General features: G+C 43.6%; 1 protein-coding gene and 1 pseudogene across 2 annotated transcripts in view; both read left to right on the top strand.

Moving 5' to 3' along the window:
• The window catches only part of tmem201 (transmembrane protein 201), a 180,026-nt gene that overhangs the window by 71,278 nt on the left and 81,893 nt on the right, over positions 1 to 26,855 (top strand). For both annotated transcript variants that reach the window (XM_080215487.1, XM_080215486.1), the window contains exon 7: positions 19,163 to 19,383. In XM_080215487.1, coding sequence (XP_080071613.1) covers positions 19,163 to 19,383 — 221 coding nt within the window. The remainder of the gene's footprint in view (positions 1 to 19,162; positions 19,384 to 26,855) is intronic.
• LOC145360355 (small nucleolar RNA U3) lies at positions 4,107 to 4,180 on the top strand (annotated as a pseudogene).

Raw genomic sequence — 26,855 nt, 5'->3', positions numbered from 1 at the left:
GTGTAGCACTTGAAAGTTTATTTATTAGTTACAAGTAGACTTACATTAACACTGCAACGGAGTTACTATGAAAATCCCCTTGTCGCCATGCTCGGGCACCTCTTCGGGTACACTGAGGGAGAATTTAGCACAGCCAGTGCACTCTGGCCTGCATGTCTTTCAGACTGTGGGAGGAAACCCATGCAGGCATGGGGGAGAACGTGCAAACTTTGTTCAGACGGTGACCCAAGCGGGGAATCGAACAAGGGTCCCTGGCGCTGTGAGGCAGCAGTGCTAACCACCAGGCTGCCACAAATGTTTGTCTCTGTTGAAGAGTCTGTAATAAAGGCATAATAAATGCAAGTCTCTGGATATGCACATTGCCTCACTTACTTTCCTTGGTGGCCCATTGTCCATACCAGTAGCCTTGATATTTTTAATCGTGACTGCTGATATTTGTATATTTCGTATGTAACTATTAGACTACATCAACTTTGAGTTTCCAACTGATCTATATCCTGCTGTATCCTCTGGTGGTCCTTATTGCTATCTGCAAATCCACCAACCTTTGAACCATCTGAAAACGTAGTAATCAAACCAGTTACATTTTCCGCCAAATCATTTATTTTATATATATATATATATATATATATATATATATTACAAACAGCAAAGATCCCTGAGTTTATATTGAACTGTGTTTGCCTTCACCTCGCCCAGTTCATAAAATACTAACAGTACTTTTCCCCCCCCCCTCTGTTACTTGTTAGTGCTTTGCAGGACCAAGGCTGTTTAGGGTAATCCTTCTACAGTAACGTTATTCTGCCTTCACAATGGACTTTCATATGGCTAGCTAAAAAATGTCAATGCCACATATCTGAGAGGATGGTGATGTCTCCTTGCCTGGCAAAGATAAAAATACAAATCAATGTACCAATAAGCCATGTAATTTAAGCCAAGATAAAATTTTTGATCGCGACACCAGAATGCATGGGTACAGTTTGCTTCTGAGAATTCAGTGTGGTTTTGTTTGTGTTGATTTAATAAAATTGAGTTGAGCAGCATAAAAAATGGAGTGGAAATCTAGTGCTTTAGAAACATTGAATCAGATAATTTGAATAATGAGAAGTTCTCTATCCACTGCTAATTTAATGATACAAGGCATCCTGTACTTGGCACTGTTGCTGCAGGTGATGCCAATTTATTATTACACTCATCAATGTACTGAAGTGCAGCCAATAAATAATACATCCTAAGCCCTTCAAGCATCTTAAAATTGCCTTAAGCATTGAATTGTGCACCCGTCTCTCTTTCATAAGTGGATGTATTAGATAAATGTTTGAAAATTGTAAGCTCTTACCGAACCAATCAGATAAGTCTGTGAATCCAGGCCTGTTATTTAATGCAATTTTGATATAATTAAGAAATCACTGGGTTTAATAATATATATATATATAATTATACTGCACTTGAAGTATTCAAGGATAAGCGAGTTACACTTGGATTTCGATCTGCCCCCTCCAGCGATTTTGTTTCCCCACCTCCCTGTTGGGTGTGCGCACATCTCTAATCTTTTAACTTCCTGTTTATTTTCCGCAGCTCCACTAAGCCCCAAGAATTTCCATAATTTATTTAAATTTTCATTTGAGATTGTGTTTAATAATTCCCATTAGCACAATGCTATAATTAGTTTGAAAGGGTTTGTGGGTGGGTGGGCCTCCCTCTTCCCCAAAATTATGTGCCTATGAGGGTTTTTGATGCATCTTTTCGGGGGTGCATTTGTCATAAAACTTGCTCTTTCTCTCTTCCCCTGTCCTTGTTCTTTTCCTTTCCATTCTCCCTGGGTGGCCTCTTGCTCCAGGCACATTTTCACTCTTAAAACTTGCTGCAAGAAGATGACCTTCCCTCAGATCGTTCGCTGAGAGTGAATGTAGACTCTGTACAGGATGTCTAGATACCTCAGTGCACATAGTTCTTTAGGACATCCATTGACTCTGAAGTGTTTAGCTTACCCAGGACTAATATATATTGTGAGCAGTTTCTACATGGAAAACCAGCAAGTTTATTTCCTTTAGAAATATTAAATGTAAATGTGGATATGCACCTTTTGTGGTTGTCTGATAGCGCAAAGGTACTTTTTGGGATTAGAACACTGGAAATATTTGATGCTCTACACAATTGTGGCAGATGGAATACAGTGTGGAAAAGTGTGAAGTTACGTATTTTGGAAGGAGGAATGGAGACATAGACTATTTTCTAAATGGGAAAATGCTTAGGAAATCAGAAACACAAAAGGACTCGGGAGTCATTGTTCAAGATTCTCTTAAGGTTAACATGCAGGTTCAGTCAGCAGTTAGAAAGGCAAATGCAGTGTTAGCATTCATGTCGAGAGGCCTAGACTACAAGAGCAGGGATGTACTTCTGAGACTGTATAAGGCTCTGGTCAGACCCTGTTTAGAGTAGTGTTTTGGGCCCCATATCTGAGGAAGGATGTGCTGGCCTTGGAAAGGGTCCAGAGGAGGTTCACAAGAATGATCCTTGAAATTAAAAGCTTGTCGTATGAGGAATGGCTGAGGACTTTGGGCCTGTACTCGTTGGAGTTTAGAAGAATGACTGGGGATCTTATTGCAACTTACAGGATACTGTGAGGCGTGGATACAGTGGATGTGGAGGCCACAACCTCAGACTAAAGGTACAATCCTTTAAAACAGAGATGAGGAGAAACTTCTTCAGCCAGAGAGTGGTGAATCTATGGAACTCTTTGCCGCAGCAGGTCACTGAGTGTTTTTAAATCAGAGACAGGTTCTTGATTAATAGGGGGATCAGGAGTTATGGGGAAGAGGCAGGAGAATGGGGGTGAGAAAAATATCAGCCATGATTGAATGGTGGAGCAGACTTGATGGGCCGAGTGGCCTAATTCTAGCCCTATGTCTTATGGGCTATTGTAAAAGTGACCAGTTCGGGTCTTAAAATGGAATATGACAAATTCAGGGAAATGGTATCCTGCTGGTAATTTTTTAAATTAATATATAATTCTGTCTGTTTTAAACCTGTGCCCCTAGTAATTGACTCTTCCACCCTGAAAAAAAGCTTCTGACTATCCATTCTGTCCATGCCCCTCATAATCTTGTAGACTTTTATCAGGTCTCCCCTTAACCTCCGTCACTCCAGTGAGAACAAACCAAGTTTCTCCAACATCTCCTCATAGCTAATGCCTTCCGTACTAGGCAACATCCGGTAAATCTTTTCTGTACCTTCTCCAAAGCCTCCACATCCATCTGGTAGTGTGGCAACCAGAATTGGACACACTATTCCACAGAATTACTTTGTATGAAGGAGTGAGCTGCAATTCCTGATCTTCTCATCTTAAGTTCCTGTATTATGGAGGCAAATTAAACAAAAATGCCCTCAAATCTCTCAGCGACGAGTTACTGTCGAACTTGCATCTATAGCTGGCTTATTAGTACCTTAAGGACATAAATTTAAACATCTGATAGAGTTTTTTGACACTCAATCGCCATGCTACGCCTTCCCGTGTTAGCTGTACAATTCCTAAAGCCCCCCACCCCACCCCCTCCTGAAACTGCGGCAATCAGTTGTCTACTTCCTGAGCTGTTTAATGACAGCAACAGCACTGGAATTACCTTGGTGTTCAAGTGCAAAATGCTGTACTGTCGGTGGAGAGACACAAGTGTCAGGGGTATAGATGTAAAGAAGTTGTCCAATTTACGCTGGACATTGGGATTGAATGGTCAGAAACCTTGGTCAGTGGGATTTTTATAATGCCCCAATCCTGACTGTATGTTAATTCAGAGTACAGACTTTACATCAGCTGCCAGAACATGGATGCTCCTGCTTTGATTTTTTTTTTATTATAAACGTACTGACTTCTGCTTCCGGCTGTTTTATTCTTGATGATTTTAAAATTTAATTTTCTTAAAATGGCTGTTTGAAATGCTTTTGTGATGGCTGAGTATGTTTGGCGTTCCACATAGCATTTAAACTTAGCATTGTCTTACCAAAATAAACTGCTTTGAAGTCAGGCTTATGTTTTAATTTTTTGTATTAGTTTGATCTGTGGAATGCCTTCTGTATAAAACTCAAATTAGCTCTTAATTTCCAACTGTAAGACTATACCTTTAGGGATCATTTCTATAGTTTCTTACTTGAGAAATGTGTTCTAAATTGTCTGGTCTCCAATGGCTGATATATCAATCAATTGCTGTAGTTAAAATGGGGGAGATCAGTAAGATTTTCATATGCACAAAGGGAGATGGCACATAAACTACATTAGCCAAGTCCTATAAGCTTAGGATACATTCATGTCAAGTGCATTGTTACTTTAGCTAGTAATACTTCTAGTTGGCCTTAGTTAGCATTATTTAAAGAGTTTATATGGAACACAGCAGTATAATCAGATGATGATTTGGCATTGAGCCACAGATGTTGGAATGGGTGACCAAAGCTTGGTTAAAGAGGTAGGTTTTAACGACTCTAAAAGAGAAAACGCTAGAAAATCTCAGGTCTGGCAGCATCTGTAAGGAGAGAAAAGAGCTGATGTTTCGAATTCAGATGACCCTTTGTAACAAAGCATTTCTTCTGGGTGCTCCGCTTTCCTCCAGCTGTCCAAAGATGTGTGGGTTAGGCTGATTGGCCATGCTAAATTGCCCCTTACTGTCAGGCAGATTAGCTAGGGTAAATGGATGGGGTTATAGAGATAGGGCCTGCATGTGATTGTGGTCGGTGCAGATTTGATGGGCCAAGCATTTCCTTCTGTACTGTAGGGACTCTAAGTTTCTTCTGAATTCACTATTGGAATTCTAGGTAACTGTCATGATTGTAAATGAGCAATGGTCAGAATTGGAGGAGGGAAGAGATCTTAAGTGATTTTTGTAGGGCTGCAAGAGGTTGCAGAGGTAGAGAGGGGCTTGAACACAAGGAAGGTAGGTTAGCCTGCACTCACGATGGGTGAATGGGACTTGGAGCAAACCAGGATGCAGACTACAAGATTTTCAATTAATGAGTGCACATATATGCAATCTGTTGTGAACGAAAGCATTAACTCTTAAGGATCCACTATTGGTTGTGACTTTTATCTCCAACAAAATACTAATGTTGTTTAAAAGCCAGTGCAGACCCCAAACAGGCATTTGCACATGTTGACAATGAGTCCATTAATCGGCTAAAGTGGGCATCATTTTATTGAGTGCCAGAGTACTCTTTGAAGCAGGCTGTCGTTTTAGTTGGAATAGACTCACTACTGTGTTATTTGCAAAAATTTGATGACGAGTGGCTCCAGTGCTACGAGTCCAGGTGTGCTTGCTCCTCAGGGTTTTCTGATGGAGACTACACAAGCAGGAATATTTATCGTGAGCAGGTCAATGCTGATCTCTGATCAGAAAGCTAATCGACACTCCCTACCTACAATTGTGTACAGCACTTGGAGTATTTATGGGGTCAACCCCTTGGTCACAAAAAGTTCCACTTTCTGGTCCTTGGTATGTTCTTTATTCAGCTTATGGGTTGAGGATAATTTAGAAAGTTGTGCTCATGGCATTTTGTGAAGGGTTTGACCCAAAAGCAGTCCAAAAGACGTGTTGGTTAGGTGCACTGGCTGTGCTAAATTATCCCTCTGTACCCAAACAGGTGCCAGAGTGTGGCGACTAGGGGATTTTCACAGTAACTTCATTGCAGTGTTAATGTAAGCCTACTTGTGACACTAGTAAATAAACAAAACTAGGTGTAGTCTGAACAAGGCCCTGTACAGATGCAATAAGTCTTCCTAGCTCCTGTATTCAAGTCTTATTGCAGTAAAGGCTTGCTGTACCTACATGCTTGCTTTCTGTGACTGGTGTACTCGGGCACCTAGGCCTCCTTGTACATCAACATTTCCCTATCTAAAACCGAAGGGATTTTCACAGTAACTTCATTGCAGTGTTAATGTAAGCCTACGTGTGACACATGTCGGGGATGGCACAGTTGTAAGCACTGCTATCTCACAGCACCTAGGACCTAGGTTCAATTCCCGGCTTGGGCCACTGTCTGTGTGGAGTTTGCATGTTCTCACCGTGTCGGCATGGGTTTCTTCTGGGTGCTCCAGTTTCCTCCCATGGTCTGAAAGACGTGCTGGTTAGGTGCATTGGCCATGCTAAATTCTCCCATAGTGTACCTGAACAGGCGCTGGAATGTGGCAACTAGGGGATTTTCACAATGACTTCATTGCAGTGTTAATGTAAGCCTACTTATAACACTAATAAGTAAACTAGAAAAACTTGAGGACTTGGTACCAATGGAACTTTATTCTACCACTATTTGTATCCAAGATTTGAATCCACACAAGATTTACTTGAAGGTTGATTGCTTTGTTGGTTGAAGTAGATTTAAACGCAGCTGTAAGTACATCATTTTGAGTTAAGAGCTAGAACTGCTGAACAGATCGAGCTGCATGATGGAAGAGAGAACAGAGTTGGTGTTTCAGATCAATGACCTTTCACCCAAACGCCATTTTGAAATGTAGTTATGTAGAAGGGATTTCTTATCAAGTCAAACCTGTACCTGAACTGAGTGTAACTTGGTTCCAACACAGTGGACACCCATTCTTTGATCCCAGTCACATGATTCGAATTGATTTATTATTGCCACATGTGTTAGTATACAGTGAGAAGTATTGTTTCTTGCACGCTATACAAGGCGTACCGTTCATGGCGAAGGAAAGGAGAGAGTGTAGAATGTAGCGTTACAGTCATAACTAGGGTATAAAGAAAGATCAACTTAATGCAAGGTAGGTCCATTCAAAAGCCCAATGGAGCATTGTTAGATAGTTTTAAAGAATTAGAATTAAGTTTTAAAACCATAGAACGAGAGTGAAAGATAAAATTAGGAGGTATACTGGGCACAGCTTGCAAGAAGTCACCTCGCTCCGGCACCATCTTGGGGAGGGTGGGGGGGGGAATGGTAAGCGCAGTCATTTCTAGACATTGTTTGGAATCTGCATTTGTTTTGTTTTTCAGGAGAATGTTTATGATAGAAAAATGTACCTGGCATTGAAAGGAATGAGCAAGAGGTTTCTATAATGTGAGCAGAAAATCTATTGTGCAAGTATGTCAGGCTGTCTTGTTGGGTAGAGCTTTCAACTGATAAATATAACGTTCACCAGTAATTATTACACCTTAGAGTTATGCTTTTGAATTATAAGCCATAACACATACTTCAGGTAAATTTCTGCCTCTTGATAAAGTAGTCAAGTTGATTGTTGTAATTCTTTTTTCCTAAGCTGTTTGGTAATGTTACTTGGCTTGTGACTTTCATGGCCACAGCAGGCTATTTGTACAGTTGTTAAAATCTGTCTGTCTTTTAGATACAGTAAGTAGCCTCTCAATACCAAGTTAAAGCCCAACAGGTTTATTTGGTAGCACGAGCTTTCTCTGGGCAGCGCCCCGAATGCTCGTGCTACCAGATAAACCTGTTGGACTTCAATCTGGTGTTGTAAGACTTCGTACTATGGCTGCCCCAGTCCAACACCAGCAACTCCACATCATGGCTTTTAGATACAGGTCGCTAAATATAGGTAGAATTATTTGTACTATGACAGGATCGTTGGGGAAAGCGGTGGCCCAGCGGTATTATCGGTAGGCTATTAATCCAGAAACTCAGCTCATGTCCTGGGGACCCGGATTCGAATCCCGTCACAGCAGATGGTGGAATTTGAATTCAGTAAAAAAAAATCTGGAATTAAGAATCTACTGATGACCATGAAACCATTGTTGATTGTTGGAAAAATCTATCTAGTTCACTAATGGCTTTTAGGGAAGGAAATCTGCTATCCTTACCCTACCTGGAATATGTGTGACTCCAGAGCCACAGCAATGTGATTGACTCAACTGCCCTCGGACAACTTGGTTGGGCAATGAATGCTGACCAGCCAGCGTTGCCCATGTGCCACATAGGCGACGCTGCGGTGAGCCATTTGACCCATCAAGTATTTTCAACCTCACCAAGTTAACTCTTTCCAGCATTGAATTTTTTGAAACATTTCATAGTATCATAGAATCCTTACAGTGCAGAAGGAGGCCATTTGGCCCATCGAGTCTGCACTGACCACAATCCAACCCAGATTCTATCTCCATAACCCCATGCATTTACCCTAGCTAGCCCCCTGACACTGAAGGACAATTTAGCATGGCCAATGCATCTAACCCACGCATCTTTGGTCTGTGGGAGGAAACCGGAGCACCCGAGGAAACCCACGCTGACATGGGGAGAACGTGCAGACTCTACACAGACAGTGCCCCAAGCCAAGAAGCTAGGCCTCTGGCACTGTGAGGCAGCAGTACTAACCACAGTATCACCATGCCGCCCCGTTCTTTGGATCAAAAAGAAGCTTTTGCACCTTTCTGTTGGAAAAGTATATTTCAATCATTTCCTTTTACATACTCCAGCAGTAGTAAGAGGCTTTAACAAAAAAGCTGCTAATGTTCTTGATCCAACCAAATCCCCGTGACCCCACAAGCATCCAGCGACCTCATTTTACAGGTGAGTAAAGTGAGAAAGTTCAAATTGCTGCCACTTGCTGCCCTTGGTCGCCAAACCAAGTTAATCTGTACAATCTGAGTGACGTAACCTGTCTCCAATGTTTGTTAGTGTTGGTGATTGGGTGGGGGTGTGTCAGTCAGTATTCTATTGGTTGCTTCGTTTTTTTCCCCACATCGTTCTTATTTAAATTGCATTAATATCAGCCGCTACAAATCCACTCGGGTGAGAAGAGGAAAACGGGCATTTATGTGGCCCAACTGCAATGAGTTGGCAAACAAAACACTGCACATACTATGGACGTTTGTGTGTCTAAGTAGTGGGTCAACCAAGAGGTTTCATACAAGGCAGAGTCAATGTTCTCAATGGGCAGTTTGTGCAGATCCAACGTACTCAAGTTCATTTTCTCTCCTGTAGTCTCCGAACCATTGCCCCACTCACCTGGTCCGTATTTTCAATATTGATATTGCGAGTAGCAAGAAGATGAATGGCCGATTAATTGGTTTTTGGTATTGTGTCACAAGAACTACTCCGAATAGTGTTACAGAATTTTTACAGTCCTGCAGACAGGAAGCAGCATCCTACTTTAACCTCTCACCCAAAGGATTGTAATTTCATCAATATAGCACACCCTGCATTGGCAGGGCAACTCAGATGTGGGATTTGATCTGCAGCCTTCTGACTTAAGCTAAAGTTGTGTACAAAATAAATGTAATTTTCCAGTTTATGGCTAGGATGTAGATCATCATGTGGTTATAGGTGCACAAGTCTGTTATTCCATGTTGGGACTTTTGGTTCAAGAGTTTCCATGGAAATGGCGTTTCCCTTGTGCTACCAATTTGTAAACTGAATTTGTCTAAATTTGGACTCTGTCTCTGATATACTCATCACTTTAAGTGGCTGCTCATCTTCAGCGTTCCTTTCCCTAATGTCATGATTTCAGCAAATTAAATGGGAAGTGATTCTTCAGTTTGTCCCCATTCCTGTTCACTCGTTTGACTGAAACTCCATCTCTGTCTGCCCTGTGTCACCCTGACACATTCTGCATAGCTCATCTGCAACCAATCCATTTTATCTGTACTTCATTTTCTCCTCTGCCTCCGTCTCCTGCACCTCCTCACGCTGCTTGAAGAAGTGCTTTGCAATTCATTTGGCATCTTGATGGCATAAGAGTTGCTTTGTTTGTTAAGCAAGAAATGTTTGCCTTCCTCCCCTCTGTCTCTATTATCTTCCTCACTATTTTTCTTCAGAAGAAGAAAAATGTGCTGTGGTGAAGATGATGACTTTGATCTTTCCAATGTTCCACTTGAGTAAATAGGGGAGACAGTGGCCCACTGGTATTGTCACTGGACTGGTGGCCCAGAGAGCCAGAACAGGTCTGGGGATCTGAGTTCAAATCCCGCTATGGCAGATGGTAAAATTTGCATTTTAAAAAGTCTGGAATAAAAAGTTTAATGATGACCATGGGTTGTGGGAAAACCCCACCTGACTCACTAATGTTCCTTAGGGAAGGAAATCCGCCATCCTTACCCAGTCTGGCCTACATGTGACTCAAGCAATGTGTTTGACTCTCAAATGCCCTCTGAAATGGAGGGCACTTGGGGATGGGCAATAACAGCTGGCCCAGCCAACGATGCAAATGAATAAAATCAAAACGCAAGACTGGGCTGACAACACAGCTCCAGTTAGGTAGAATTTGCCACGCGGGAACATTCTATTACTAAGTCTGTGACTTCCTCATGAGCTACCTTATCGTACCCTTTCAACACATCTTTCCCTACCTTTTCATACACTTGCCTAGTATCCCTTTAAAAGTGTCTTAAGGCTATTTGCTTGAACTTCCATTAGCAAATCCTACATTCTAGACATTCTGGAATAAAGAAAATTCACCTCATCTCCCTATTTCTTTTATTCATTCATGAGGTATGGGCGCCGCTGACTGAGCCAGCATTTATTGTCCATCCCTAATTGCCCCTGAGTTGAGTGGCTTGCTAGACAATTTCAGAAGGCAGTCAACCACACTGCTGTGGCTCTGGAGTCACATGTAGGCCTGACCAGGTAAAGATGGCAGATTTCCTTCCCTGAAGAATATTGGTGAAACAGGTGGAGCTTTTTCAACAATGGTTTCATGGTCATGACTAGATTCTTAATTGCAGATTTTTAAATTGAATTCAAATTCCACCATTTGCCGTGATGGGATTTGGACCCACGTTCCCAGGGCATTACCCTGGGTCTCTGGATTACTAGTCTAGTGTCAGGACCACCTGCCTCCCCTATTAGTAACGGCTAGTTCACTTTGACAGTTGCGTGTGAACTACCCTAGCAAACTATAGGCTGACAAGATTAAAAACTTGGCTAATATCCAGTGCAGAGCGTTCAAACAACGAGAGCAAGCTGCCACGTCAAAATTGCAACGATTTGTGCTGAAAGAGCACTTCTGCTGCCTGCACCATTCTCAAGGAGCCTCGCGGTTCTCCAACAGACTGGGTATCGAGCTGGTCTGCTGCATCCTGCACACTTCACCCATCTCACCAGTTTCCACAGGGGAGAGGCATTCTTGGTATCTCTTTTTGTCCGGGCTATTTGTGAAGGACGCATCTGAATGCGATAGTTGTAACTGCAATTCACCAAAGATCCTTAGACAGCACCTTCCAAACCCACGATCACTTCCATCTAGAAGGACAAGTGCAGCAGATACGTGGGAGCACCCCCACCTCCAAGTTCCCCTCCAAGATACTCGCCATCCTGACTTGGAAATATATCGCCGTTCCTTTGCAGGCGATGGGTCAAAATCCTGGAATTCGCTCTGTAACAGCATTGTGGGTCATCCCACAGCACGTGGACTGCAGCGATTCAAGAAGGTAGCTCACCACCACCTTCTCAAGGGCAACTTGGGGGTTGGGGGTAGGGTGTTAGCGTGGATAGAGGATTGGTTGTCAAATAGGAGGCAGAGAGTGGGGGTCAATGGGTGCTACTCGGATTGGCGGTTGGTGACTAGTGGGGTGCCCCAGGGGTCGGTGCTGGGGCCTCAGCTATTTACCATTTATATAGATGATCTGGAGGAGGGAACCGAGTGCAGGGTGTCGAAATTTGCTGATGACACCAAGATTGGGGGAAAGGCAAATTGTGCGGAGGGTGTGGAGAGTCTGCAGAAGGATCTAGATAGGCTGGGCGAATGGGCCAGGAAATGGCAAATGGAATTTAATGTTGGCAAGTGCGAGGTGGTCCACTTTGGTAGGAAGAATGGTAGGAAGGACTATTACTTACGGGGCGAAAAACTGCAGCAGGCGACGGTGCAGAGGGACCTCGGGGTCCTTGTGCATGAGTCGCAAAAACCCAGCTTGCAGGTGCAGCAGGTGGTCAGGAAGGCGAATGGGATGCTGGCCTTCATAGCGAGGGGGATTGAATATAAAAGTAGGGAGGTCTTGCTGCAGCTGTATAGGGCATTGGTGAGGCCGCAGCTGGAGTACTGTGTGCAGTTTTGGGCGCCGCACCTGCGCAAGGATATTTTGGCCCTGGAGGGAGTGCAGAGGAGGTTTACTAGGCTGATACCGGAGTTGAGGGGATTGAGCTATGAGGAGAGGCTGAATAAACTAGGCTTGTACTCGTTAGAGTTTAGAAGAATGAGGGGAGATCTCATTGAGACGTATAAGATGATGAATGGGATGGATAGGATAGAGGTGGAGAGACTCTTCCCGCTCAAAAAAGACAGTAGGACTAGGGGGCACAGCCTCAAGATAAAGGGGAGGCGGTTTAGAACGGAGTTGAGGAGGAACTTCTTCACTCAAAGGGTGGTGAATCTCTGGAATTCTCTGCCCGTTGAAGTGGTGGAGGCTGCCTCGCTAAATATTTTTAAGAAGCAGGTTGATGGGTTCTTGATAAGAGAGGGGATTAAGGGTTATGGGGAGAGGGCGGGAAAGTGGAACTGAGCCACGACAGATCAGCCATGATCTTATTGAATGGCGGGGCAGGCTTGAAGGGCTAGATGGCCTACTCCTGCTCCTATTTCTTATGTTCTTATGTTCTTAACTAGGGATGGACAATAAATGCTGGCCAGCTAGTGACGCTCATGTCCCATGAATGAATAAAAAAACCCTGATTTCCCCATTCACTAACTGTCCACTACCTTTCCTCTGCTACTGAGCATCACCGTTTGTTTGGCCACAATGCAAAATGAACATTCCAAACAAAATTTATAAATGGAATCGTGCTGTATTGCTCGCAGGCCAATTAATCACTCATGAGTTCCCTTTGTGCTTGCCTTTTGTGCAGTTTTGCCTATTGCCCCCACACAGCGCTGCTATTGGACTGCAATGTGGCTGGTGGGAGGCTGCTTTCAGAGGAGCAAAATGCAGATGGTCTTCCAAGATATCCTCAAACAGCTCTGGACCTGGAAAGCCCGAATGCGGATGCATTGCCTCGTTCTGGGCGGACTGTCTGACAGACAGCAGCTGGGGCACAGGGGCTTGAAGGTAAATGTTACCTTCCTGAGAGGATGTGGGTTCATCCTTCACGGAGCTACTGCCATTCCCCTTGGGGTGACTTCTCCACAATCTTCGTAATCTGTTGGAAGACAGATTAATGCACTGCTGTGATCCCTTCCTCCCCCTGCATTGCCCTTTTCTATGCTGTGATGTGATCCACAGTCACAGCGACAGCACACTGACCTTGCATCCTACTAGTCTGAGCTGACACTGAAGGACAGGGCATTGGGTGGCTGCTGCTTGTGGTGCATTGGTACTTGTCACAGTGACCAGCAGCTGCTGAATTGTGCACAAGTGTACAGATGGTTTGGTCACTACTTGATGCGGGAAAGGATGGGCTCTAAGCTCTTGCAAAGTTTCGTGACAGTTGATGCTGGACTGCTCTGTGCTTTTTAACATTGACGTTGGCCCTCCTGACAGGCTTCCTGATGCACCGAGTGTTATGTTGTGCAAACCCATCAGCGTTCTGATCAACGCAAATTACTGTGGGTGCTGGAATCCGAAACAAAAACAGAAAAATGCTGGAAAATCTCAGCAGGTCTGACAGCATCTGTGGGGAGAATAGAGCCAATGTTTCGAGTCTAGGTAACCCTTTGTCAGAGCTGGCAGACTGGCAAACATTACATGCTTGCACTCCTGTTGGCAACGTTAATATATCGCAGAGTGGAACCCCTTGGTAACAGTCATATGTAGGGACGGCAATTCTAGATTAGGCAGCACAGTGGTTAGCACTGCTGCCTCACAGCGCTAGAGACCCAGGTTCAATTCCCGGCTTGGGTCACTGTCTGTGTGGAGTTTACACATTTTCCCCGTGTCTGTGTGGGTTTCCTCCGAGTGCGCCGGTTTCCTCCCACGCTCCAAAGATGTGCAGGTGAGGTGGATTGGCCATGCTAGATTGTCCCTTAGTGTCGGGGGGGATTAGTAGGGTAAATAAGTAGGGTCGTGGGATAAGGTCTGGGTGGGATTGTAGTTGGTGCAGGCTCGAGGGGCCGAATGGCTTCCTTCTGCACTATAGAGATTCTATGATATTGGTAAATAGATGATGCTGGAAGCACTCAGCAGGTCAGTACAGAATTTGTGGAGAGAGAGAGAGGAGGTTAACTATTCAGGTCGATAGTATTAGATATGCAGGACTTCCTGTACATTCTGAACAAGCCAGCTTACCCAACCCCATTGTGTATATGTCCTGAGTGATGTGCAGTTTGAACCAAGTCCAAAGTGAATGAGTCATAGAAGTTTACAGCATGGAAACAGGCCCTTCGGCCCAACTTGTCCATGCCGCCCTTCCTTTTTTTTTTAACCACTAAACTAATCCCAATTGCCCGCATTTGGCCCACGTCCCCCAATACCCATCTTATCCATTTAACTACCTAAATGCTTTTTAAAAGACAAAATTGTACCTGCCTCTACTACTGCCTCTGGCAGCTTGTTCTAGACAATCACCATCTTCTGTGTGAACAAATTGCCCCTCTGGGCCCTTTTGTATTTCTCCTCTCTCACTTTGAACCTTTGCCCTCCAGTTTTGGACTCCCCCACCTTTGCGAAAAGATGTTGACTATCTACACAGAATGTTTCGATGCATCGAGAATCAGAAGAGTTTATTCCAAGCTCTGCCCTAACTTTAATGTGAATTCTGCAAGCAAGATGGGGGAAGGGCCTGCACAGTGGCCTGAATATACATATTGTATGTCGAGCACGTTGACTGGGAACATTCAAAAAGGCCACTTGATGGCTGAGGTGGAATGACGTATGTTGCAAGAAGCATTTGCAAGTTTCAAAATGTTTTTGGCCACTTCAGCTGTCGGCAGTTTGTTTCTGAGGACTGCTTTGGTGAGGCTTAACCTTTCTCTGGGTTTTCGACTTGTTGAGGCCTACCCAGCCAATTAGGGCCAGTTGTTACCAGATGTTATCAAGCTGTTGATAGACGTGGCTAATATATGTGTTTATAACCTAGGCGACCGATAAATACCTCGTTAATCAAACTGCCGTCTAAAGGCGCACACCAAATTCAAATGATTTTACAAGGGAAGAGATTGCAGAACAGGTTTCTGAAAGAATTTTTGCGTGTGTGCACCTTTGTCACAATTGACTTCAGAAACCTTATACTGATCCACAGAGGAATGTGCCTTTGTCTTTGAACATGCAATGTGTCTTCACCTTATTGCTTAACATAAATGCCTTTGATTTACAGTTCCAGATTATGGAGGATGGTCTACAGGACCCCCAATCCTTTTGTTTGTGGAATGTTTTACGTGTATGAGTAATATGAATCCAATGTTCCAAAATACTTCAATTATACCAGATGCAATGGACAGGAAATGTATTTGGATTTCAATGCACTGCGCGTTTTAATGAAGGAAATGTCTCGATGTTGGTTGAGATATTTGCACGCTCCAGTGGCTGCCAACCCCAGTCAAACCAGTGTGATAAAATACACTCTTCAATCTTGAAACTTAGACATCACTGCTATCAGATTATAGGTCTTACAAAGTTTATTCAGTAGCCACAATTAGGCTTACATTAACACTCTATTGAAGTTACTGTGAAATTTCCCTAGTCGCCACGCTCCGGTGCCTGTTTGGGTACACTGAGGGAGAATTTAGCATGGCCAATGCACCTAACTGGCACATCTTTCGGATCGGGGGAGGAAACCAGAGCACCCGGAGGAAACCCATGCGGACGTGGGGGGAACATGCAAACTCCACTCAGACGGCGAACCAAGCCAGGAATTGAACCCGCACCCCTGGCGCTGTGAGCAGTGCTAATCACTGTGCCGCCCAGCCTGTTCTATTTTCATCACTGATCTGCAAGTTAATGCAAATCTTTTTCTTTTGTGAGCATCTGCCTGCAGTGGAATTCTGCCATAAATATGCCAACAGACAGATGCCACGTAAGTTATTTTAATGGTGCTTAAAGCTCTTGTGATCACAGGCTATTACTTTTATGAGGAATTTACTTGGAAATAAAGTGACTGCTATGAGGGTGAGATTGAACGCTAGAAAGATGCAGTATTATTAAGAGAATGGATCCCCCATGGTGCAAGTTAGCTGCTGGCGATCCTAAGAAAAGTAATGTTTGATTAGATTGCCTTAACTCTGTGGAACTGCAAAGCGTTTTAGGCACCTTTACCATGTTAATGATTCTGCATAAGTATAAGTTTTTGTTGAATTCAATTGTGTGCAATTGGTGTAGTCTACAGCCCCTTTAAATGGGGTCAGAGGTCAGATGGACTGTTCTATTCAAAATGTTTCTAGTTATTATAATTTGTCCACTGTGATCATTTATCTACACCAGCTATAAAAAATCTGTCTAAACATGGCTATTTTTGGAAAATCCAGAGCCTACTCTTTGCGTTTGGCTCATAGATTCTGGAACCTGATGCACAAACTAAAAGCACTTTTGCCCAATGATTTGCTGTCATATTAGCGATTAGGCTACTAGTACTCGGCATTATCGATGCGCAAATGCGACAGTGATACTAGGTGAGGACAGATGCATAACGAAACGCACAAATGTGCAAGTTCCAGTCAGGTCTGCATCACTCCGCCATTAATTTAATCAAATCTCTTCTTGCTATGCGGTTCCTCATTCAAACATTGAGTAGCATGAGGTTCCGGTTTTTGCACACTAGCTACAAAGCGAATTCAATGCAGAATTAGGTCATGTCGCTTCAAGTCTAAGTGTTGTGATTGTTAATTACTGCCAGTCAATCTCTTTGGCTGAAAATTAACTATCACGAATGTCCAGTCTCATTTATTTCAGACTTCAATTGCTGGCAATTTTTAAGGCAAGATTTAAAATCAATAGCAGTTTCTACTTGTTCCTTCTCCCCCCTCATTCCTCTCCTTTCTGTATCTGATTTTACATGGCATTATCTAAAAACTGGTTCGGAGCCTACATGGTTGATATCAGAATGCTTCAGTTTGGTTGGTTAAGGGGGACGACAGCAGCTTATCGCATTCGCGCAGATCCCAGACCTGCTGTAGCCTTCCTATCCTTTAACAACTCCAGGGACAAAACTACATTTTTAAAATCTGAATTATTATTGTCACATGTATTAGTATACAGTGTTGTTTCTTGTGTACTACACAGACAAAGCATACCGTTCATAGAGAAGAAAAGGAGAGAGCACAGAATGTAGTGTTACAGACATAGCTAGGGTGTAGAGAAAGATCAGCTTAGTGCAAGGTAAGTCCATTCAAAAGTCTGATAGCAGCAGGAAAGAAGCTGATCTTGAGTCGGTTGGTACGTATTCTCAGACTTTTGTATCTTTTTCCCGACGGAAGAAAGTGGAAGAGATTACGTTCAAACAGCATAGTTGGTGCAGTCTTGGGGCGCCAAAGGCCTGTTCCTCTGCTATGATTGCCTTTGTTCTTTGCATGGGGTCCTTAATTATGCCTGGCTGCTTTTTTGAGAAATGTAGACAGAGTCTATAGGTGGGAGGCTGATTTAAGTGATGGACAGAGCAGTTGTGAATGCCATAGTTACATCTGTGCCTTGGTAACTGAAGGAATGAGGCTGTGATGTAATGTCCAATGTGGCGTTCCATATATTTTAATTTCATTTTTTTTCAATTATATTTGAAACTTGTTCAGATTGAATCCATCCTCTTCATGGAATAGATTGCATTTTTTTCTTTCATTGATATTAATCAGTGCCAACACGGCACAATGGTTAGCTCTGCTGCCTCACAGCACAAGAGTCCCAGATTCAGTTCTGGCCTCGGATGGAGTTTGGACATTCCTCTGTGTCTGTGTGGCTTTCCTCATTCTGCACTCTAGGAATTCTGATTCTATGAAATGACGCCACAAAACAAATTCTCTTCTCATTTGTGTTCATAGGATTCATAAATATGTGTTTGCTAGAAGTTAATTGTTTTTTTAATGAATTACAAAGGAAAAAAGGAAAGTTTACATTTATATCGGGCCATTTTCATTCTCAAGATATCCCCTGGTTAAATACTTTTGAAGATTAGTCACTGTTGTGATGTAGAAAGCATTGGCAGCCAACTTGCACAACAATTGTAGTCTTCGTGTGCTCTGGAGAATTGTCTTGAGAGTTGCTCTGTTCGCAGGTGTTTTACACAGGGAATAAGTGTGATGCCTGTTGCTTTAAGTTAGCAAGGCAGCGGCGTGGTGGTGTGTCACCATACTAATAATCCAGAGACCCAGGTCAATGTTCTGGGGGCTTTGAGTACCCCCAATGGCAGATGGTGAAATTTGAATGCAATAAAAATCTGGAATTTCAAAAAAAAAATCTAATGATGGCCACAAAACCATTGTTGATTGTCGTAAATACTCATCTGGTTCACTAATGTCCTTTAGGGAGGGAAATCTGCCACCCTTACCTGGTCTGGCCTACACGTGACTCCAAACCCATGGCAATGTGGTTGACTCTCAAATGCGATCAGGGATGGACAACCCAGCCAGCGATGCTCACATCCCATGAATAAATTTTTAAAAAAAGATAGTCATAAACTTGGCAGTGATTAAACACTTCTTCTGAGAATATTTAAAACTTGCATTGACCATATGGTTATAGGTAGTTCAGTTCAATGATTGAAAATTATTTGGAAATTATCTGTCTATGTGGGTTTCGTCCGGGTGCTCCAGTTTCCTCCCGCAGTCGTGCTGGTTAGGTGCATTGACCATGCTAAATTCTCCCTCAGTGTACCTGAACAAGCGCCAGAGTGTGGCGACTAGGAGATTTTCACAGTGACTTAAAAGTCAAAGAAGTTTATTTATTTATTAGTCACAAGTAGGCCTACATTAACACTGCAATGAAGTTACTGCAAAAATCCCCTAATCGCCGCACTCCAGCGCCTGTTTGGGTTGCACTGAGGAAGAATTTTGCATGGCCAATGCACCTAACCAGCACGTTTTTCGGACTGTGGGAGGAAACCAGAGCACCCAGAGGAAACCCACGCAGATACGGGGAGAATGTGCAGACTCCGCACAGACGGTGACCCAAGCCGGGAATCGAACCTGGGTCTCCAGCACTGTGAGGCAGCAGCGCTAACCACTTTGCCACCCTAACTTCATTGCCGCGTAAGCCCACTTGTGACACTAATAAATAAACTTTAAAATGAAACTTAACTCTCTCGAGTAACATTATCGTAACTGAGTTGGAATTTGGAGTTTTCCTTCAATACAGTTATTTATGTTTTGCAGGTACCTGTCTGGTGAATCAATCAACTCTTTCTGCAGCGACGGCGCTCTCTCACCCTGTCCTTCAAGTCTAGCCTCTTCATTCATCCCTATACCTCCGAGTATCCCTCAACTGGCAAGGCAACAGCTGTGTAGAACAACTCGACGCAATTCTCCCTGCTCACTTCCTGGCCGGCTAAACCGAGCCCTGTCACTGGGAACCATCCCGTCTCTGACAAGAACAGGTCAGTCCATGTTTGGGAACTGAATTCAGGGGAATGTAACACTCTCACCTGTTGACATGGTAGGGTTTTCTCTTTTGGTCAGTACTGTCACTGTTGAGCAAGACGTAAGCGTTGTTACAGCGGCACACTGTAGGCCGCAGATGCACCCTGTAGGCGGATATTTGTGTTGTACGTGTTTCGCCTGCATTATTAGTCAACCAGTTCAGAGAGGATACGACCTAAGTGTTGATTGCAACTCTCCATTGGTTCGTTCTGCTCACACCTGTGGGCACTTTGCTCATATTTTGGTGCATTAGGGATGAGTGAATGGTCAGCAAATCAATTGGAATGTCGCTTTCCACAGGGAAAGCTAAGCATCCCTAATGGGGATTTTGCTGTTGCTTAAGTAATAAATAGGTCTCTCACACACAGTGGTTAGCACTGCTGCCTCACAGCGCCAGGGACTCGGGTTCAGTTCTGGCTTTCTGTGACTGTCTGTGTGAAGTTTGCACGTTCTCCCCTTAGTGTTGGGGGATTAGCAGGATGAATACGTGGGTTACAGAGTTTTGGTCAGGACAGGATTGTTGTCGGTGTAGGGACTGAATGTATCGATGGGCTGAATGGCCGCCTTCTACTGTTGGGATTCTATGATTAGCTCTTATCCAACTGGACCTCGGTGGGTAACTGCAGTTAATCCTGAGGTGTAAAGTTCTGAGTAGGCAGAGCTATACTCTGTTCCATGAATAATTGTAATAATCTCATGTGGCTTCTCGAATTATATCATAGAGATAATGAACGAGTGCCAATGTGAGCTTTTGCACTTGCCGGCCTCTCTCGCTCTGGAGTGTTGGCAGGTTGTAACCACTGTGTGGGTGTTGGGTTGTGGTCGCTTGTAGAAGCCACATACAAAGCCACAATTATGTCGGAGTAATATAAGCCCTGGAGGGTCGCAGATTGGATCTCTCAACATGTCTCCTTCCATTCACCCAATCATAAAGTAATTGGGCATCTCCAAAAGTTAAGAATGTAGTGTGTCCAAACTCTGAGGTAGCTCTGTCATACTCTAGATCACAAATATGTAATGGTAACATTACACAAACCGTTAAGAAACATTACAAATCAGACCATGAACAAAGTATGTGAGCTTCTGCACTTTGATAGGAAGTGTAGAGACATAGTCTATTTTCTAAGTGGGGAAAGGCTTCAGAAATCTGAAACACCAAGGGACTTGGGAGCCCTGGTTCAGGATTCTCTTAAGGTTAACATGCCGGTTCTGTTGGCAGTTAGGAAGGCAAATTCAATGTTAGCATTCAGTTCTAGAGGGCTAGAACAGCAGGGATGTACTGCTGAGGCTGTATAAGGCTCTGGTCAGACTCCATTTGGAATATTGTGAGCAGTTTTGGGCCCCATACCTAAGGAAGGATGTGCTGGTCTTGGAGAGCATCCTGAGGAGGTTCACATGAATGATCCCAGGAATGAAGGGATTGTCATATGAGGAGTGGTTGAGGAGTCCAGGCCTATACTTGATAGAGCTTAGGAGGATGAGGGGAGATCTAATTGAAACTTAGAATACTGAGAGGCCTAGATAGAGTGGACATGGAGAGGATGTGTCCACTAGTGGGAGAGACTAGAACTCGAGGGCGCAACCTCATAGTGAGGGGACACTCCTTTAAAACTGAGTGAGGAGGAATTTCTTCAGCCAGAGAGTGGCGAATCTGTAGAAGTCATTGCCACAGAGGGCTGTGGAGGCCGGGTCATTGAATATCTTTATGACAGATATAGATAGGTTCTTGATCAATAAGGGGATCAAGAGTTACGGGGAGAAAGCAGGAGAATGGGGATGAGAATCATATCAGCCATGATTGAATCTGCTCTGCCATTCAATGGGCCGAATGGCCTACTTCTGTTCCTACATCTTTTGGTTTTATGGTCATTCCTGTTATTCGTTCTCAATGTGTATTGTTCTTGTTTCAAGATGGCAGCTCACCACCTTCTCCAGGGTAACTAGAGGTGGGCAAACATTTCTGGTCCTGTCAGTGACACCATGAATAACCAAAGGGTTTCAGGCCTGGTAATTGAGCAAAGAACAAAGAAAATTACAGGACAGGAACGGGCCCTTCGGTCCTCCAAGCCTGCACCGACTATGTTGCCCGTCTGAATTAAAACCTCCTACCCTTATGGGCACCACGTCTCTCTATTCCCATCCGATTCACACATTTGTCCAGGCACTCCTTAAAAATCACTATCATATCTGCTCCACTATCCCCCTTTGCAGCAAGTTCCAGATGCTCACCACTTTTTGCATTAAAAAAAAACTTGCTTGTACATCTCCTTTAAACCTTGCCCCTCGCACCTTAAACCTATGCCCCCTAGTAATTGACTCTTCCATCCTGCCCATAGGATAGTATGGGCGTACTGTCCATGTCCATCATAATCTTGTAGACTTCTATTAGTCACCCCTCCACTTCCGTGTTCCAGTGAGAATAAACCAAGTTTCTCCAACCTCTCCTCACAGCTAATGCCCTCCATACCAGCTGAACTAATGATCCAGAGTCATGAGTCTGGTCTAAGCATGGCCTCAGACCAACAGCCAATGTGGTTAACTCTTAACTGCCCTTTGAAATGGATAGCAACCACTTTGTTTTATTAAAAAGGAGGTGAACCATCGCCACCTCAAGCAACTGAGGATCAACAGCAAGTGCTGACCTTGCTAGAGATGGCCACAACCTGTGAATGAATTTTAACAAAGAGTATTCTTGTATCTGTGATAAAGTGTGTAATATTCTCTGGAATTCTCTGCCCGTTGAAGTGGTGGAGGCTACCTCGCTAAATATTTTTAAGACGCGGGTTGATGGGTTTTTGATAAGAGAGGGGATTAAGGGTTATGGGGAGAGGGCGGGAAAGTGGAACTGAGCCACGACAGATCAGCCATGATCTTATTGAATGGCGGGGCAGGCTCGAAGGGCTAGATGGCCTACTCCTGCTCCTATTTCTTATGTTCTTATATATACTTGCACCATCCAGCCTCTGTACTCCAAATGGAAAAGAAAAGCAAAATTTTGGGAATGAGCAAAAGTAGCAATAATTGTCAGCTTTTCAGTGATCCAGCCCAGAGACAGTGAGACCAATGCTGCCTCATGTTTTATGACTTTATTATTTGCTCGTGGGGTGTTTGTCACTGGCAAGGCATTTATTGCCCATCTCTAATCACCCATGTGCTTGTGCTGATGAGCCGCCACCTTGAAGCCCATGTGGTGTAGGTACACCCACAGTGCTGTTCGGACGGAAGTTCCAGATTTTGACCTAGTGACAGTGAAGGAACAGTGATATAGTTCCAACTCAGAATAATGTGTGGCTTGGAGGGGGACTTGCATGTGATGGTGCTCGCATGCATCTGCTGCCCTTGCCCTTCGAGACGGTAGAGTTTGAGTGTTTGAAAGATGTAGTCTAAGGAATCTTGGCGAGTTCCCGCAGTGCATCTTGTAGATGGTACACACTGCTGTCACTGTGTACCAGTGTACCTATCAATTGGGCTGCTGGGTGTTATCAATCTTCTTGAGCACTGTTAGAGCTGCACTCATTCAGGAAAGAGGAGATTCTTCCATTACACTCCTGATTTATGCCTTGTCAATAGTGGATAGGCTTTGGAGAATCAGGCAGTGAATTACTGTAGAATTTCTTGCTCTTGTAGCTACAGTATTTGTATAGCTAGTCCAGTTCAGTTTTTGGTCAACAGTAAGCCCCCAGGATGTTGATTGTGGGGGATTCAGTGAATGTCATGGGGAAATGGTTCAATTCTGTCCTTTTGGAGATGATCTTGCCTCACATTTGTGTGGCATGAATGGCATTTGCTGCTTCTGAGTCCTAGCTTGAATGTTGTCCAGGTCTTGCTATTTGCAGGCACTGGCTGTTTCTTTAAAGGTTACTGAATCAGGATGGAAAAATCTGCAACAAGGATTGCATGGGGAGGCGATGGCCTAGTTGTATTATTGCTAGACTATTAATCCAGAAACTCTAGGGATACAGGTTTGAATCCTGCCACAGCAGATGGTGGAATTTGAATTCAATAAAAAATATCTGAAATTAAGAATCTACTAATGACCATGAAACCATTGTCGATTGTCAGAAAAACCCATCTGGTTCACTAATGTCCTTTAAGGAAGGAAATTGCCATCCTTACCTGATCTGGCCTACATCTGACTCCACAACAATGTGGTTGACTCTCGATTGCCTGCCAAGGATGACTAAGGATGGGCAATAAATGCTGACCAGCCAGCGACGCTCATGTCCCATAAATGAATTTAAAAAAATCTTTGTTATTCTGTGCTCACTGTTCCTCCACATAGATGTCAGGAAATCATCGGGAATAAAATGTGCAACGACAACACCTGACAATTGGATAGCCTCGACCATTTCCAATTAATTAGTTATTTGACTCCCCCCGTTAGATTCTCTGGGGTATTTGAAGGTTAAGAACGCATCACTGTGTAAGAAAACTTTTGCAAGCTTTGTTGCACAGTGTTACCCACCTTCACCTTGTTTGGTTGTAGTGTGGAGTTCCTCATACCCTCAACTTGTTTCATAGGCAGGCCAGACTTACTTTCATTCAATGGCACCTTTTTTAAAAAAAGACAGTGATGGTTTCAGATTTCTGGAATGTCCAAGACCCTCTGGTTTGTATTAAATGTTGTTTTAGAAAGAATCTTGTTGCAAAAAGCCACCTTTTTTCACATGTTCATTTTTTAAACTTTTTAATTCTTCTGCAAAATATTATCCAACCCCCCGCCACCCCTCAAAGGAAGTTTAAAAAGTTACATTTATTTTTAGGATTTCACTTTTACTTGTGTTTTTACAAGGTATGTGGTGTTTATTTCTATGGGCAATGTTTCAATATGTAATACAATCTTCTTGAGGTTTCTTATTAATTATGTTTTTAACTTTTAATTTTGTACTTTGATAATGCTACATAGGAAAAATAAGATGAAATATGACAACCATAAATACTAATTATCCCAAATCACAGAACTTGCTCCAAACAAGTGATATAAGAACTATATTCAAATTAAGCAAATACTTGAAGTTGATGGCTTAGGTTTAAGAAGTGTATTGACTTAAATGAGAGATCAGTTCTCACAAGGGATGAAAATATGCCTGGCATTAAATGAATTGCAGTTGTCACATTGGACACTTTTAGTCTCTAGTACCTTTTGATAGTGGTTCCGAAGTCTGTTCTGTCACTGTATGATTCGAATAAACATTAGCTGAATGGTTTCAGTATTCTGGAATGCATTGCTTGAAGGGGTGGTGTAAGAAGATTCGATAGTAACTTTCAGAATAATACACACAGCGGTGTTGTGGTAATGTCACTGGACTAGTAATCTCTAGCTAATACTCTGGGGAGGGTGATGTGCGTAGGTTCAAAACACGGCTGCTGGTGGAATTTCATCTCAATTAATAAATCTGAAATATGAAGCGAGTCCCAGGAACGGTGGCCGTGAAATTATCATCATTTGTTGCACAACGGAAAACCCAGCCGGTACACTAATGTCCTTTCGGGATGGAAATCTGCCATCCTTGCCTGGTCTGGCCTACCTACGGTTGATTCTTAACTTCACTTTGAAATGGCCCAGCGAGGCACTCAGTTCAGGGGCAATTAGGGATGGGCAACAAATGCTGCCCTTGCTAGCAACGCCCACATCCCACAAAATAATAAATTTCAAAACTTGAAAAGGAATTGGATAAATGTTTGAAGGGAGAAAATTGCTGGGCCATGGGGCAAGAGTAGGGGAGTGGGACGAATTAGATAGTCCTTTGGAAGAACTGAAACAGGCGTGGTGAACCAGATGGTGTACTGTACTGTAAAATTCCATCTTTCACTGTTCTACTCACCCCCAACAACACTCATCTGAAAGCCCACTCTCCACAGGCGTCTGGTAGTGGAGTGGCGAACAAGGACCACCAAGGTAGCCATAAGATGCTCCCTGCCCTCTGAATGACCAAAGTGGACAGGAGGCGGACATGCTGCTTTTAAATAAAGCCTGGAAGTTACAAGTTCCCATGTGCCCCTGTTGCTGCAGGAGGAGGGGGGTGTGTTTCCAGCCAGAAATTTGCTCCATGTTCAGACCAACCCCCGCCCCCCAAACCAACCAGCGCACCTTTAAGACTGTGGGAGGAAACCAGAGCACCCAGAGGACACTCCCACATCAACCAGGTACTCCAGTTTCCTCCCACAGTCTGAAAGGTTAAGTTGATTCTGTGTGGAGTCTGCACATTCTCCCCGTGTCTGCGTGGTTTCCTCCGGGTGCTGCCCAAAAGACGTGCTGGTTAGATGCATTGGCTGCGCTAAATTCTCCCTCAGTATACACAAACAGGCACCGGAGTGTGGCGACTAGGGGATTTTCACATTAACGTCACCACCGTGTTAATGTGAGCCTACTTGTGAGACTAATAAATAAACGTTTAAGCCTTTAATAAGGTGACATTCATAAATAAATTTGACTTTAAAGCATTATAGACAAGGGAATTAAGGGTTATGGGGAGAAAGCGGGAAAGTGGAACTGATCCAGTTCAGATCAGCCATGATCTTATTGAATGGCGAGGCAGGCTCGAAGGGCTAGATGGCCTACTCCTGCTCCTATTTCTTATGTTCTTATGTTCTTATTAGCATTGTTGCTTTGGCAGTGGGACTGTTTATTCGTTATGCAGAAAATGGGTCAGCGTGCTGACAAGAAAGCAAATATAAAAACATGATACTGGACAGCTGGAAATTCAGTGCAGCTTGGAAACGGAGGAAAGAGCTGCACTTCAGTCAGGACATGTGGTGCTGACTGGAGTTCAGATGTTTCCTGAGAGGGAGAAGTGAGGTAAGGCATCTGTGTTGTCCGCTCTGTCTCTCCGAGTGACTGGCTGAATGACATTAGCGTGCAAAACCCTTTCGACTGGGAGGTGTCTTGGCAGGGAGAGGAAAAGAGACTCTGCCCCTCAGAATTTTTTGTAGAGGGTTTATCAAAGAATTCCGGATCTCTGATCCATTGGTACACACACAAAAAAGAAGCTTGTTTTGCGGAGAGAGTTGTTCTTTGAGCCTCACCGTAGATACACGAGAAGTAAACCTTGCCCCAGTAAAGTTTCAGATTGAGATCTGATTCTATCTGAGTGCAATGTCACGTACGTGTTGGATTTTTCCAAGATTCTTAACGGCAGTCTTTTTCCAGGGGAGAGGTTTTCTCTTCGATGCGTACGGGTGAGAATTTTCCTGATCTACTGTGCCTATGCCTGTCGATACACGACCATAAAAGCAATCCGTTTGCATTTTGCTGTCATAGTAAAGCTTAATATCTGTCAAACTGCTTTCAAGAGCTGCACGCTTCTATGAAACAGCCAAAGTTTGCCACAGAAGTCCTTCCAACACCTTTCAAATGTGACAAGATTAATTTGATGTCCTGATGCTTTCTATTTAAAAGAAAACCCATCGCTTGACTCGAGGGACCAGA

The sequence above is a fragment of the Carcharhinus amblyrhynchos genome, chromosome 30 (assembly GCF_965287045.1).
Source record: "Carcharhinus amblyrhynchos chromosome 30, sCarAmb.v2.hapA, whole genome shotgun sequence".
NCBI lineage: Eukaryota > Metazoa > Chordata > Chondrichthyes > Carcharhiniformes > Carcharhinidae > Carcharhinus > Carcharhinus amblyrhynchos.
The sequence above is the reverse complement of the archived record's forward strand: the minus strand, read 5'-3'. Positions and strand labels throughout refer to the sequence as shown.